This window comes from Oncorhynchus clarkii, unplaced genomic scaffold (assembly GCF_045791955.1).
Source record: "Oncorhynchus clarkii lewisi isolate Uvic-CL-2024 unplaced genomic scaffold, UVic_Ocla_1.0 unplaced_contig_14146_pilon_pilon, whole genome shotgun sequence".
NCBI lineage: Eukaryota > Metazoa > Chordata > Actinopteri > Salmoniformes > Salmonidae > Oncorhynchus > Oncorhynchus clarkii.
The window spans coordinates 1-12,500 of record NW_027258393.1 but is presented as its reverse complement, the minus strand read 5'-3'; the positions used below and the strand labels follow the sequence as shown (position 1 = coordinate 12,500).

At 47.0% G+C, this 12,500-nt stretch overlaps 1 protein-coding gene across 1 annotated transcript; it reads right to left on the bottom strand.

Annotated features, from left to right (window-relative positions):
• Positions 1-4,064: 4,064 nt before the first annotated feature.
• LOC139396840 (probable inactive protein kinase DDB_G0270444) lies at positions 4,065-12,271 on the bottom strand (the record flags this gene model as incomplete). The annotated part of the gene is made up of 5 exons (XM_071143756.1): positions 4,065-4,206; positions 8,866-8,990; positions 11,120-11,335; positions 11,408-11,803; positions 11,876-12,271. Coding segments are annotated over 5 exons (1,275 nt in total), but the record flags the coding sequence as incomplete, so codon positions are not given.
• Positions 12,272-12,500: the final 229 nt, after the last annotated feature.

Below are 12,500 nucleotides of genomic sequence, written 5' to 3'. Positions count from 1 at the left end.
AGAAGGAGAAAACATGGACAAAGAGCACAAGGTGAGACACTTGAATAAAAGGTGGTTAGCAGCTCCGGCAGAGAACATGGTAATTATATCGACAATTAAACATTTCATAGTGTGTGTGATAATGGTAGGAAGCCTCGGGCTTGTGGACATTATTGTGCCGGAACAGGCAGTTGAACACTTATTTGTTTAGGTTTCTGTAAAGACCTTAAGTAGTGAGGTCATAGGTCAAGGCCTGCTCGCCACAGGGCATCAGAGAGCGTGTCCTACTGTTACATTACAGACAAAGGGTCACGACACACACACACACACACACACACACACACACACACACACACACACACACACACACACACACACACACATACATGCATACATACATACATACATACATACATACATACATACATACATACATACATACATACATACATACATACATACATACATACGAGAACATACACACAAACTCCTGTGACCCCTCATTTAAACTGGAGCTGCTATATCTTACTACTGGGAGATGACCTGTGTCTTTCGCTGACATTGTTCCTGAATCAGGGTTTAGGAAGGAGTGTGAGAGTATTCGGCTCTGTCTTGTCTCTAATAATGTTCCTGGATCAGGGGTTAAGGAGTAGGTGTGAGTGTATTAAACTTGCTCAATGTGTTTTCTAAAGCTGTAGATTCATTTAATGTGAATGTTGGATTGTTAACACTGTTAATGTGCTGTGTTACGAGGAAGGACACATTGTTAAACTTACTTCATTACAGAAAAGGAGGTATGACTACAAAGTGTGTGTGTGTGTGTGTGTGTGTGTGTGTGTGTGTGTGTGTGTGTGTGTGTGTGTGTGTGTGTGTGTGTGTGTGTGTGTGTGTGTGTGTGTGTGTGTGTGTGTGTGTGTGTGTTTGTGTGTGTGTGAGAGAGTGTGTGTGTGTGTGTGAGAGGGTGTGTTTGTGTGTGTGTGTGTGTGTGTGTGTGTGTGTGTGTGTGTGTGTGTGTGAGAGTGTGTGTGTGAATGCCAATGTGGTTGGTGAAGTCTTTCCGTGCACTGGCACCTCAGCTGTGGAAGTGAAAAGGTGTCTGGAGTTCGGCAAGATAGCACCCGGATTCACACGCATGTGGCATGCGCACACACACACAGGCACAACTACATGCTGTACATGCAAACACACACCCCACGTATCCTGTGAGGAAGGCATTCCTTCACGGCATAAAAATATCTGAAATCACTATAATCATAGATGTGGTAAAGAGGTCAATGGAACGCGACCTAAACAATAAATGCCATGGAAATACGTGGGGGGAAGATGACATGGGGGAAAGTTTCTCCTCATTGCCCCCCAGCAAAATGTGCCTACATTTAGGCTATTGTTTACATGTGTATTTCACACTATGCTGAGGTAAAAAAGTGGTGTATTTATGAATGTCAACCCAAATACATGTTCATGTCATCTTCACAATCAACTGTTTTACAGTTAAAAACGGCTTTGACTGCCCCCAGCGATCTCTCTATGCTAACTATGCCAACTATGCTAACCAGCTTATATACGAACAAGAGTTAGCGTTTAGAAGCCACTTCTTCTAAACCTGTAAAGGGACTATTTCTAAGTGAGCGGTCGAAATGTACACAATTGTTACCCGGGGGGAAATGGGGGAAGGTCATGCTTTTTCAATTTCAATCAGGGGGAGGGTTAAGTATTTTTTTTATTTAGTCCAGGGGAGGGTCTTGAAATGTTTAATTGATTAAATGTAATTTAGCTGCAATCTAAACTTGTAGTAAGTATGATATTTTCACTCCTACCCTTGTCCAACAGTGGTTTGTGAATCCACGTCCGTCTGGCTACTTTGCCATGTAATGCTTACAAAACAAAGAAAAGTTTCTAAAATGGCAAACCTGGCACACCTGGCACACCTGGCACACCTGGCACACCTGGCTCACCTGGCACACCTGGCACACCTGGCAAACCTGGCACACCTGGCACACCTGGCTCACCTGGCACACCTGGCAAACCTGGCACACCTGGCACACCTGGCACACCTGGCACACCTGGCAAACCTGGTACACCTGGCACACCTGGCACACCTGGCTCACCTGGCACACCTGGCACACCTGGCAAACCTGGCACACCTGGCACACCTGGCTCACCTGGCACACCTGGCACACCTGGCACACCTGGCACCTATTCCCAGTGATTAGTAATTGTATGAGTGTGCCTTTGATTATTGTTCCAATGTCCATTGGTCGTGTGAGTACCTGTGCTGTGTGTTTTGGCTTTCGTGCATTTGTGGATTGAGCAGATGATTACGGGTCTCGTCCCGTGTGTGAGTCATTGTGCGCTCGTGTTATTTATTCGAGGTACTTCTCTGTCTTTTGTTTGGGTTTCAACCCTGCGTTTTGTATAGTGTTTGTTTGGTCTTCGTCCCCCGTAATTTGGGTGTAAATAAAAACCCTATTACGCATTCCTGCAGCTGCTATATATAGTAGCATGTTGTTTACTTATGACCTATTTCACTATATAGTGGTCAGGTGCGGTGAAACATGCAGTACCGTACAGTTTGCACCCCAGGGACTTTGTGCCCTAAAGTATTGATGCAGGATCAGTTTTCTCCCCCCACACACTGGCCTTAACCATTAGGTGCAAAAAAGAAAACTATCCCTAGAGCTGTGCCTGGGCTCACACCACCTTGCACACTAACAGGCGCACTCTGTACACTGTGTGCTCACTCTTTTGCTCCACATGACCCAGTTCCTGTTCAATTCTCCCCAAGAGAGTTTCATCTGTTGCCAAGAAAGAGTCGTTCTTGTTATAGTGTCTCCCTTTTACTCCCTAGAGGGATGAGCAGAGAGGGGGCTTTTACTCCCTAGAGGGATGAGCAGAGAGGGCGCTTTGACTCCCTAGAGGGATGAGCAGAGAGGGCGCTTTGACTCCCTAGAGGGATGAGCAGAGAGGGCGCTTTGACTCCCTAGAGGGATGAGCAGAGAGGGCGCTTTGACTCCCTAGAGGGATGAGCAGAGAGGGCGCTTTGACTCCCTAGAGGGATGAGCAGAGAGGGCGCTTTGACTCCCTAGAGGGATGAGCAGAGAGGGCGCTTTGACTCCCTAGAGGGATGAGCAGAGACAGCGCTTTGACTCCCTAGAGCGATGAGCAGAGAGGGGGCTTTGACTACCTAGAGGGATGAGCAGAGAGGGCGCTTTGACTACTAGGCATTTGGTTTTGGGGGCACAGCAGCATCCTATCCTGTTTATTTCATGAACACCCATACGATTGACTCATTTACTGAACAATAAATACCATGGGCATTACATTTCTTACATTTGAGTCATTTAGCAGACACTCTTATTCAGAGAGACTTACAGGAGCAATTAGGGTTAAGTGCCTTGCTCAAGGGCACATAGACAGATGTTTCATCTAGTCGGATCGCAGATTCGAACCAGTGACCTTTCGGTTACTGGCCCAACACTGCAGGCTACCTGCCGCCCTAGCTGCGTTAAACAATATATAATTTGTATGGCCCATGTTAAGTGCCAAGAGTGATGAGAAATACAAAATGTGGTTTTCATGAGTGTACTTAGCCACGTCTCCTTGCGCGTTCGATCATATACATTGATTACAGCTGGGCCATGGAGTTGTTAACGCCTCATGGAAAAGAGGTCACTAAATCAAAGCATTCTTTCTGGCAGAAAATATCGAGTTATGTTCTTTAGCCTCCTACAATTCAATATTGCAAAGGCACAGATTTTGGGGGGGGCTTTTATTGCTGCACTTATTAGGCTATCGTTAGTTTTGTAGTTTAATGACCCTAATATATTACTGTGAAGAATTCCTCTGACTGCTAATTTCCCCATATGCACGGGAATAACCGGTATAACGGTATCTAGGACATAACGGTTTCTAATGGTTAAAGATTAGCTCCAGCGCGGGGCCGCCACGCCTCCCGACCCGGCACCTGCATTCCACAGCCCGACAGTTTCCTGAGCAGAGCGGATTTTCAGACAGGATTAGATGAAAAAAATAACTAATGTGGGTGAAGAAGAGGATGTGACAACTGCCGAGTGTGTGTCTACTGCCTAGGGGAGGCCCTGGCACTTGCACCTGTCCCTCTCCGTCTCCGCGGCCAGGCGCAGTTGTCGAACTGGGAGAGCTGAGAGAGCAGAGCGACGCACTGTATACTTGTCAGGCAGAGCAGAGAGGAGAGCGCGGATCCTCAGCCTGTACACGGAGGGACACAGAGCCAGGGCAACATGACTTCATCCTACAATCTGGATTTCCTGCCCGATATGATGGTGGAGAGCCGCTTGCTGGTTCCGGGCGATAGAATGTGAGTCATTTGCCTGTTCTCCTCCCGGTTGCCGACTCTCCCTTTTTTTTCTTCCGAATATGGTTGTGGTTATGAAAAACATCTGTCCAATGTGGAAATGTTTGCGCTTGTGTTTAGGGAGACTGGAATTGGGTCAGAATTACCCAATTCGATGCTGCTAGTTTGTGTTTGTGGGGCATTTGTTATCGTAGGAGACGTTGAATAAAACGAGACTGCTGCGAGCCCGACAGTAAAGCACAAGATAATGCTGCCTAATAGACAGACAGGACAATGATGATGGGTGAAAGACCCGCGTCTTTAAAAAGGTCATTTATCAGCTGTCGTCAAATTGTTGTTCGTGTAGCCTGTCTAGTGTATCTCCTCGCCTGCTGCTATCGACTACATGCACAGAATAACGGGGTAACTTCTTTGATATTTGCGGCAGCCGCCCATTAAAATGTCACAGGGTCTCGCTCGGGTAGGCTAAGCAGTGGGAAGCGGGGTTGCTTGGACAGGGTGAGTGCACATGTTTCGGGACAGAGTGGCACCATATTCCCCCTCTAATCATCCCTAAATACAGTGGTGTGTGTCACATGCTAATAATTTAACTCGCATGCCATATCTGCTGTCTTGTGCATTGTTTTGTCATTGTGCACATCTTTGTTTGCAAATATGAGAATAATTGATTTATGGACTAGCTCTATGCTACTTTTATGTGAAAGGGAATATTGACAGCAGCTTTGCACTGCAGAGTGTGTATTTTATTGCATGGCATGAATCCATAGTGGAAAAGATCAGAGCGTAGGTGAACTTGTGGGGATATGCCCCCTCCCGATATTTAGAACAGGTAGACCCCCCCAGCCCCCCCCCCCCCCCCCCCCCCCCCCCCAGGCCCCCAGAAAGTATATAAACATGCCATAAGCAATGGCAAAAGGAGTAGAATTGCAGGACATAAATGGGGTGTGCCTTTGGGTCGTGGATGTGTCATTCTGGTCATGCGCGCTGCGGCCAACATAACTGGTTTGTTAGCAAAGCTAGTGACTTGTAGCTAGCCAGAAACCCCTCCATAATGTGTGGACTTCATTTCACAGAATGTGTTTTTGGACGGAAGATATAGAATTCGGTAAATGGAGCTTCTGTAGCCAAATATCTTATTCACCCCCCCCCCCCCCCCCCCCCCCACCTGCTATGATGGTACATTGGTCAGTTGTACAGATTAAAGCCTTTATTTTTGTGTTTTGGCCCAAAGGCAACCTTTAAAGTAACTGTCCAGTGTTTCCAGATTTCTATGAAATATGACCTATAATTAATTACAATATGAGTGAAATAGTTATCCTTAAAAAAATTGTAATTATGTAGGATATGTCAAAAAGTAGCTTTTCTGTGTTTGAATGTTGTGGGCGTACCCCAACAACAGAATGGTGTGGGTGTATATTGGTCATTAAAAATATTCATGCCAGTAGACCACTGATTGGCCAGCTCATCCTCCTCAGAAGGATGACATCATCCTCTATAAGGAAAAAGCAGGCATTTTTTAAATGGTCTGTTTGTGACAGGTTGTGTTTTTTCTCTCCAATTTAAGCATTGGCCAAAAATACGAGTCAACAACATTTGGGTATAAATTAACAGAATATTAACTTTAAAAATGTGGGATTTTCCCTAGACAGTTACTTTATAACGTCAACATGTTATCTCGGACTCATGACAAAATGTGTAGAATAGCATTATAAAACTGTACATTTTTCTCTCTGCCCCATGGCAAAATGCAGGAAGTTAGCTGTTTTCTTTCACGTATACTGTGTTTTGAAAATGCAAGGCTTTCGACTCTGTCAATCACCACATCCTCATCGGCAGACTCAACAGCCTTGGTTTCTCAAATGATTCCCTCGCCTGGTTCACCAACTACTTCTCTGATAGAGTTCAGTGTGTCAAATCGGAGGGTCTGTTGTCCGGACCTCTGGCAGTCTCTATGGGGGTGCCACAGGGTTCAATTCTTGGACCGACTCTCTTCTCTGTATACATCAATGAGGTCGCTCTTGCTGCTGGTGAGTCTCTGATCCACCTCTACGCAGACGACACCATTCTGTATACTTCCGGCCCTTCTTTGGACACTGTGTTAACAACCCTCCAGGCAAGCTTCAATGCCATACAACTCTCCTTCCGTGGCCTCCAATTGCTCTTAAATGCAAGTAAAACTAAATGCATGCTCTTCAACCGATCGTTGCCTGCACCTACCCGCCTGTCCAACATCACTACTCTGGACGGCTCTGACTTAGAATACGTGGACAACTACAAATACTTAGGTGTCTGGTTAGACTGTAAACTCTCCTTCCAGACCCATATCAAACATCTCCAATCCAAAGTTAAATCTAGAATTGGCTTCCTATTTCGCAAAAAAAGCATCCTTCACTCATGCTGCCAAACATACCCTTGTAAAACTGACCATCCTACCAATCCTCGACTTTGGCGATGTAATTTACAAAATAGCCTCCAATACCCTACTCAACAAATTGGATGCAGTCTATCACAGTGCAATCCGTTTTGTCACCAAAGCCCCATATACTACCCACCATTGCGACCTGTACGCTCTCGTTGGCTGGCCCTCGCTTCATACTCGTCGCCAAACCCACTGGCTCCATGTTATCTACAAGACCCTGCTAGGTAAAGTTCCCCCTTATCTCAGCTCGCTGGTCACCATAGCATCTCCCACCTGTAGCACACGCTCCAGCAGGTATATCTCTCTAGTCACCCCCAAAACCAATTCTTTCTTTGGCCGCCTCTCTTTCCAGTTCTCTGCTGCCAATGACTGGAACGAACTACAAAAATCTCTGAAACTGGAAACACTTATCTCCCTCACTAGCTTTAAGCACCAACTGTCAGAGCAGCTCACAGATTACTGCACCTGTACATAGCCCACCTATAATTTAGCCCTATCAACTACCTCTTTCCCAACTGTATTTAATTTATTTATTTATTTTGCTCCTTTGCACCCCATTATTTTTATTTTTTTCCCATTATTTTTATTTCTACTTTGCACATTCTTCCATTGCAAAACTACCATTCCAGTGTTTTACTTGCTATATTGAATTTACTTTGCCACCAAGGCCTTTTTTTTCTTTTACCTCCCTTCTCACCTCATTTGCTCACATCGTATATAGACTTGTTTATACTTTATTATTGACTGTATGTTTGTTTTACTCCATGTGTAACTCTGTGTCGTTGTATGTGTCGAACTGCTTTGCTTTATCTTGGCCAGGTCGCAATTGTAAATGAGAACTTGTTCTCAACTTGCCTACCTGGTTAAATAAAGGTAAAATAAAAATAAATAAATAAATAAATCTCCATATACCCCTCAAAATACCCCTTAAGAGAGGCATAATAAATCATGTCAAACTGTGTAGCATTGCACGAAATGCATTTTTAAAATGTCCCCAAAAAAACCTGTGGGATAAAACACAGAAGCTCATTCAAGCCATATCGGAATGCGCAGTGACTTACAACTCTCTGCTTGCTCAAATTTGATTTGGGGTCTGCGGCACGAGTTCTGCTATAAGAGGGACAGAAATCAGATTATGCTGCGTGCACAACAAGACACTTAATTCACTTAAGTCCACAATTCCTAGAATGGGGACAAAGGGAGTTTTTCAGGCAGACATAATGATCGCGGTCTGTTATTCCGCCCGCACAGCTGACTCGCGCTCCCAGTCCCTGTCCCATTTACGTCTTCTCGGCTTAGAGCGTTAGCTGTTGATGGCCCATGTTCTAATGGTGAGAATGTGCCCCTCTCTCCTCCTTCTCCCTCTCTCCTCCTTCTCCCTCTCTCCCTCCCTCAGCTCTATTGCCATCTCATGACTTCTCTCATTATGTTGTTAAATGTTGCACATTTAAACGGGCCTCACCAAATGGCCTTTGTGTGTGTGTGACCTCTCGTTCCAGTGACTGAAGACACTCTGACTCGGTTGATCCCATCAGACATCGAGCTGTTTCCCTCCACTGACTTGTCCATTATACTCACACCGCCCTCTCATTTATCAGTGTCTATGCCTTTATGCACGCCCCCTGCTCTCTCTCTCTCTCTCTCTCTCTCTCACACACACACACACACACACACACACACACACACACACACACACACACACACACACACACACACACAAAACCAAGGGGGGTTGGGAGAGCTTCAAAGTCGTAGCGACGCCATTTCTCTATCCCTCTATCGTTCCGTTCCCCAATCCCTGACTCCTATCACTCTCCTCCTAAACCTCTACCTAGCCTTTACTTCCCCTGCCTCCTCTCTCTCTCCCTCTCTCCCTCTCTCCCTCCCTCCCTCTCTCCCTTTCTCCCTCCCTCCCTCTCTCCCTCCCTCCCTCTCTCCCTCCAGCCTCCAATCCAGAAAGGATGCCTGTTTTTAAAGGGTCTTTTGTCTCCTGCCTGACATTTAGTGGCGTGTGCTATCTGGCTACCTGCCGCTGTAGCCAGACCAGCTACAGTACACGGTATCACTGTGTGTGTGTGTGTGTGTGTGTGTGTGTGTGTGTGTGTGTGTGTGTGTGTGACATCCCACCTTTTACCTCACACAACCTTCTTTGGATTTATAATGAGAGGGGTTGGGGGAGGTGGGTGGAGCTTCTGTCAACGGCTGAGGGTTGCTGCCCACCGCGGGGACCGCACCATAGTGCCGGTAATGCTGGGTAATCTGGAGGTTTTAACTGGAGGGTACTTGTCTGTGGCCTCGCTACGATGCTGCTTCTCACCCAGTCACAGAGAGGCGGACAGCTCCAGCAGATAACAGTTACTATTTACACAAACACACACTTTTATATCTCAGCTATTTGTTTATTTACCTAGCGAGAAGTTATGTGTTGTTGTGAAATAGCATATACCACAGTATTATCTGTGTCAGGTTGTTTAATGGCTCTATTTGGATTTTAGAACTCTAGTGTTTTATTCCATGACCTTTTTTTCATTCTCAGAATGTTATTCCATGATGGGTTTTTTCTTCTTCAATGGACCTGAAATGGCAGATCCCCCATAAGTCTAGTGAACCGATGGTAGTGTACTCAGAGTTTGGCTCCCAGAGGAATTCTTGGCCCCGTTCCAGTTCGGCCTCTAGCTACTTCCTCTTGCCCCCACCACCTTGAAAAGACTGCTGGTAGCTCTAATTAGCTTATCCCAGAACTAGATGAAGCCATCACTGTAATGCCTAGCAGTGGTTTCAGATCTGTTAACGTAGAAGGGACAAAGGGTGGTGGAAGTGTCTAGGGCCCAAAATGCCCCCTTTAACTCTAACGCCAAGGCCGTGGTTTTCTTAATAAAGGGCTCCCTGGGAAATGTGCAACCCCTCACCCCAGATCGACTGTGTGTGTAGGATCCCAAACTTGACTAGAACTTCACTGGCCCTGAGGAACCATGATACTGACCCAGTCAGACCTCTCACTGGGAGGCTCAGCCGTACACTAAGATGGCCTCATCTCCTTTCCTCCTCATCTCCTTTCCGTCATTATCACAGATAAGTGAACAGACTGGATAGGTTCCATTGCGTTGCTTTTTGACCAGTGGTCATGAGGAAACAGGAAAGGAAAAGACTATTGGAACTCGGCCGGGGGAAATCATTTTCCCTCTTTCTTATTCTCCTGTTCAGTTTTTCCTTCTGTACTTCACTCCTCCGTTTGGTTTCTCTCCCTCGTTCCCCTCCTCCTCCCCAGAGACAGCTGCTCCATTCCTTCATCCCTTCATTCCTTCAGTGAATCAGTGGAAGGGTGTATTTGACTATAGACACCCATTCATCATCCCCTACGCACGGGTGGACCACACCTGTCTTCCCCTCACTCCCTCCAGCCCTCACTCCCTCCAGCTCTCACTCCCTCCAGCCCTCACTCCCTCCAGCCCTCACTTCCTCCATACCTCCGTCCAACTCAGAAAGCACACAAATCATGAGTCCAACAGCTGAAACCTCGTGTGACAGAGAACAAGGGATCGCATGAGAAATGTGTGTCGGGGGGAGAGAAGGGAGAGTCACAGGGAGGGTCGAAGAGGGAGAACAGTGGGTAGGGTGAGAGAGAGCGGAAAGAGTGAAAGGAACAGGGAGGGAGTGAGAGGTGGGGCAATGTGAGGCAGGAAAAGAGACAGACAGACAGAGAGAGAGAGAGAGAGACAGAGAGAGAGCAGTACAATCAAAATGTGAAGCTCAATGAGGGAGGGTGTGAGAGCAGAGAGGGAGAAAGAAAGGACTAAGAGGAAGAAAAAGAGGGAGGGTTGCCAGTCAGGCAGGATGTGGCTTAGTGTCAGCCCGTTCAGGACAGCAGAGGAGGTTAGACCGTTAGGTGGACCGCACATTACTGGTTCATGTCAACATCTGATGAAAACGTTAGTGTGTGTGTGTGTGAGGCTGTCTTGGCCCAGCCCTCTGTGTCCTAATCTGGGTTGGATTAATTAGCAGGCTAATTTGGCGGGTGTGAGAGAGAGCGACACGGGGAAATGAACCACTAATGACTGGCTCATTACTCTTACCTCTCTGGGATGTCATGCTCTCCACTCAGCACCAGACAGACAGAACAGAAAGGATTGATACAGAGTAGGGTACCTTACCATGTCCCCTAGCACTGTCTCTATCCCTCTCTCCTTTCCTCTAGCCCTGGTTTCTCGCCTTATAAAGAATAACTGATTATAGTCCTCTCTTCTACAGGGAATAGCTCAAATGCATAGGATTCTGATTTTCATGAATAGATTAGTTTGTCCTATCTCTCCCTTTCTCTCTCACTCGTAACCAAGAAAGCACATACTGTACTGTGCACACATCAGCTCATGTGAGGATTCATACTGTACCTGCTCCTCCAGCTCACACTCGGATGCATACTGTACCTGCTCCTCCAGCTCATGTGAGGATTCATACTGTACCTGCTCCTCCAGCTCACACTCGGATGCATACTGTACCTGCTCCTCCAGCTCATGTGAGGATTCATACTGTACCTGCTCCTCCAGCTCACACTCGGATGCATACTGTACCTGCTCCTCCAGCTCATGTGAGGATTCATACTCTACCTGCTCCTCCAGCTCATGTGAGGATTCATACTGTACCTGCTCCTCCAGCTCATGTGAGGATTCATACTGTACCTGCTCCTCCAGCTCATGTGAGGATTCATACTGTACCTGCTCCTCCAGCTCACACTCGGATGCATACTGTACCTGCTCCTCCAGCTCATGTGAGGATTCATACTGTACCTGCTCCTCCAGCTCACACTCGGATGCATACTGTACCTGCTCCTCCAGCTCATGTGAGGATTCATACTGTACCTGCTCCTCCAGCTGATGTGAGGATTCATACTGTACCTGCTCCTCCAGCTCACACTCGGATGCATACTGTACCTGCTCCTCCAGCTCATGTGAGGATTCATACTGTACCTGCTCCTCCAGCTGATGTGAGGATTCATACTGTACCTGCTCCTCCAGCTCACACTCGGATGCATACTGTACCTGCTCCTCCAGCTCATGTGAGGATTCATACTCTACCTGCTCCTCCAGCTCATGTGAGGATTCATACTGCACCTGCTCCTCCAGCTCATGTGAGGATTCATACTGCACCTGCTCCTCCAACTCATGTGAGGATTCATACTGCATCTGCTCCTCCAGCTCACACTCGGATGCATACTGCACCTGCTCCTCCAGCTCAAGTGAGGATTCATACTGTACCTGCTCCTCCAGCTCACACTCGGATGCATACTGTACCTGCTCCTCCAGCTCACGTGAGGATTCATACTGTACCTGCTCCTCCAGCTCATGTGAGGATTCATACTGTACCTGCTCCTCCAGCTCACACTCGGATGCATACTGTACCTGCTCCTCCAGCTCATGTGAGGATTCATACTGTACCTGCTCCTCCAGCTCACGTGAGGATTCATACTGTACCTGCTCCTCCAGCTCACACTCGGATGCATACTGTACCTGCTCCTCCAGCTCAAGTGAGGATTCATACTGTACCTGCTCCTCCAGCTCACGTGAGGATTCATACTGTACCTGCTCCTCCAGCTCATGTGAGGATTCATACTGTACCTGCTCCTCCAGCTCATGTGAGGATTCATACTGTACCTGCTCCTCCAGCTCACGTGAGGATTCATACTGTACCTGCTCCTCCAGCTCATGTGAGGATTCATACTGTACCTGCTCCTCCAGCTCATGTGAGGATGCATACTGTACCTGCTCCTCCAGC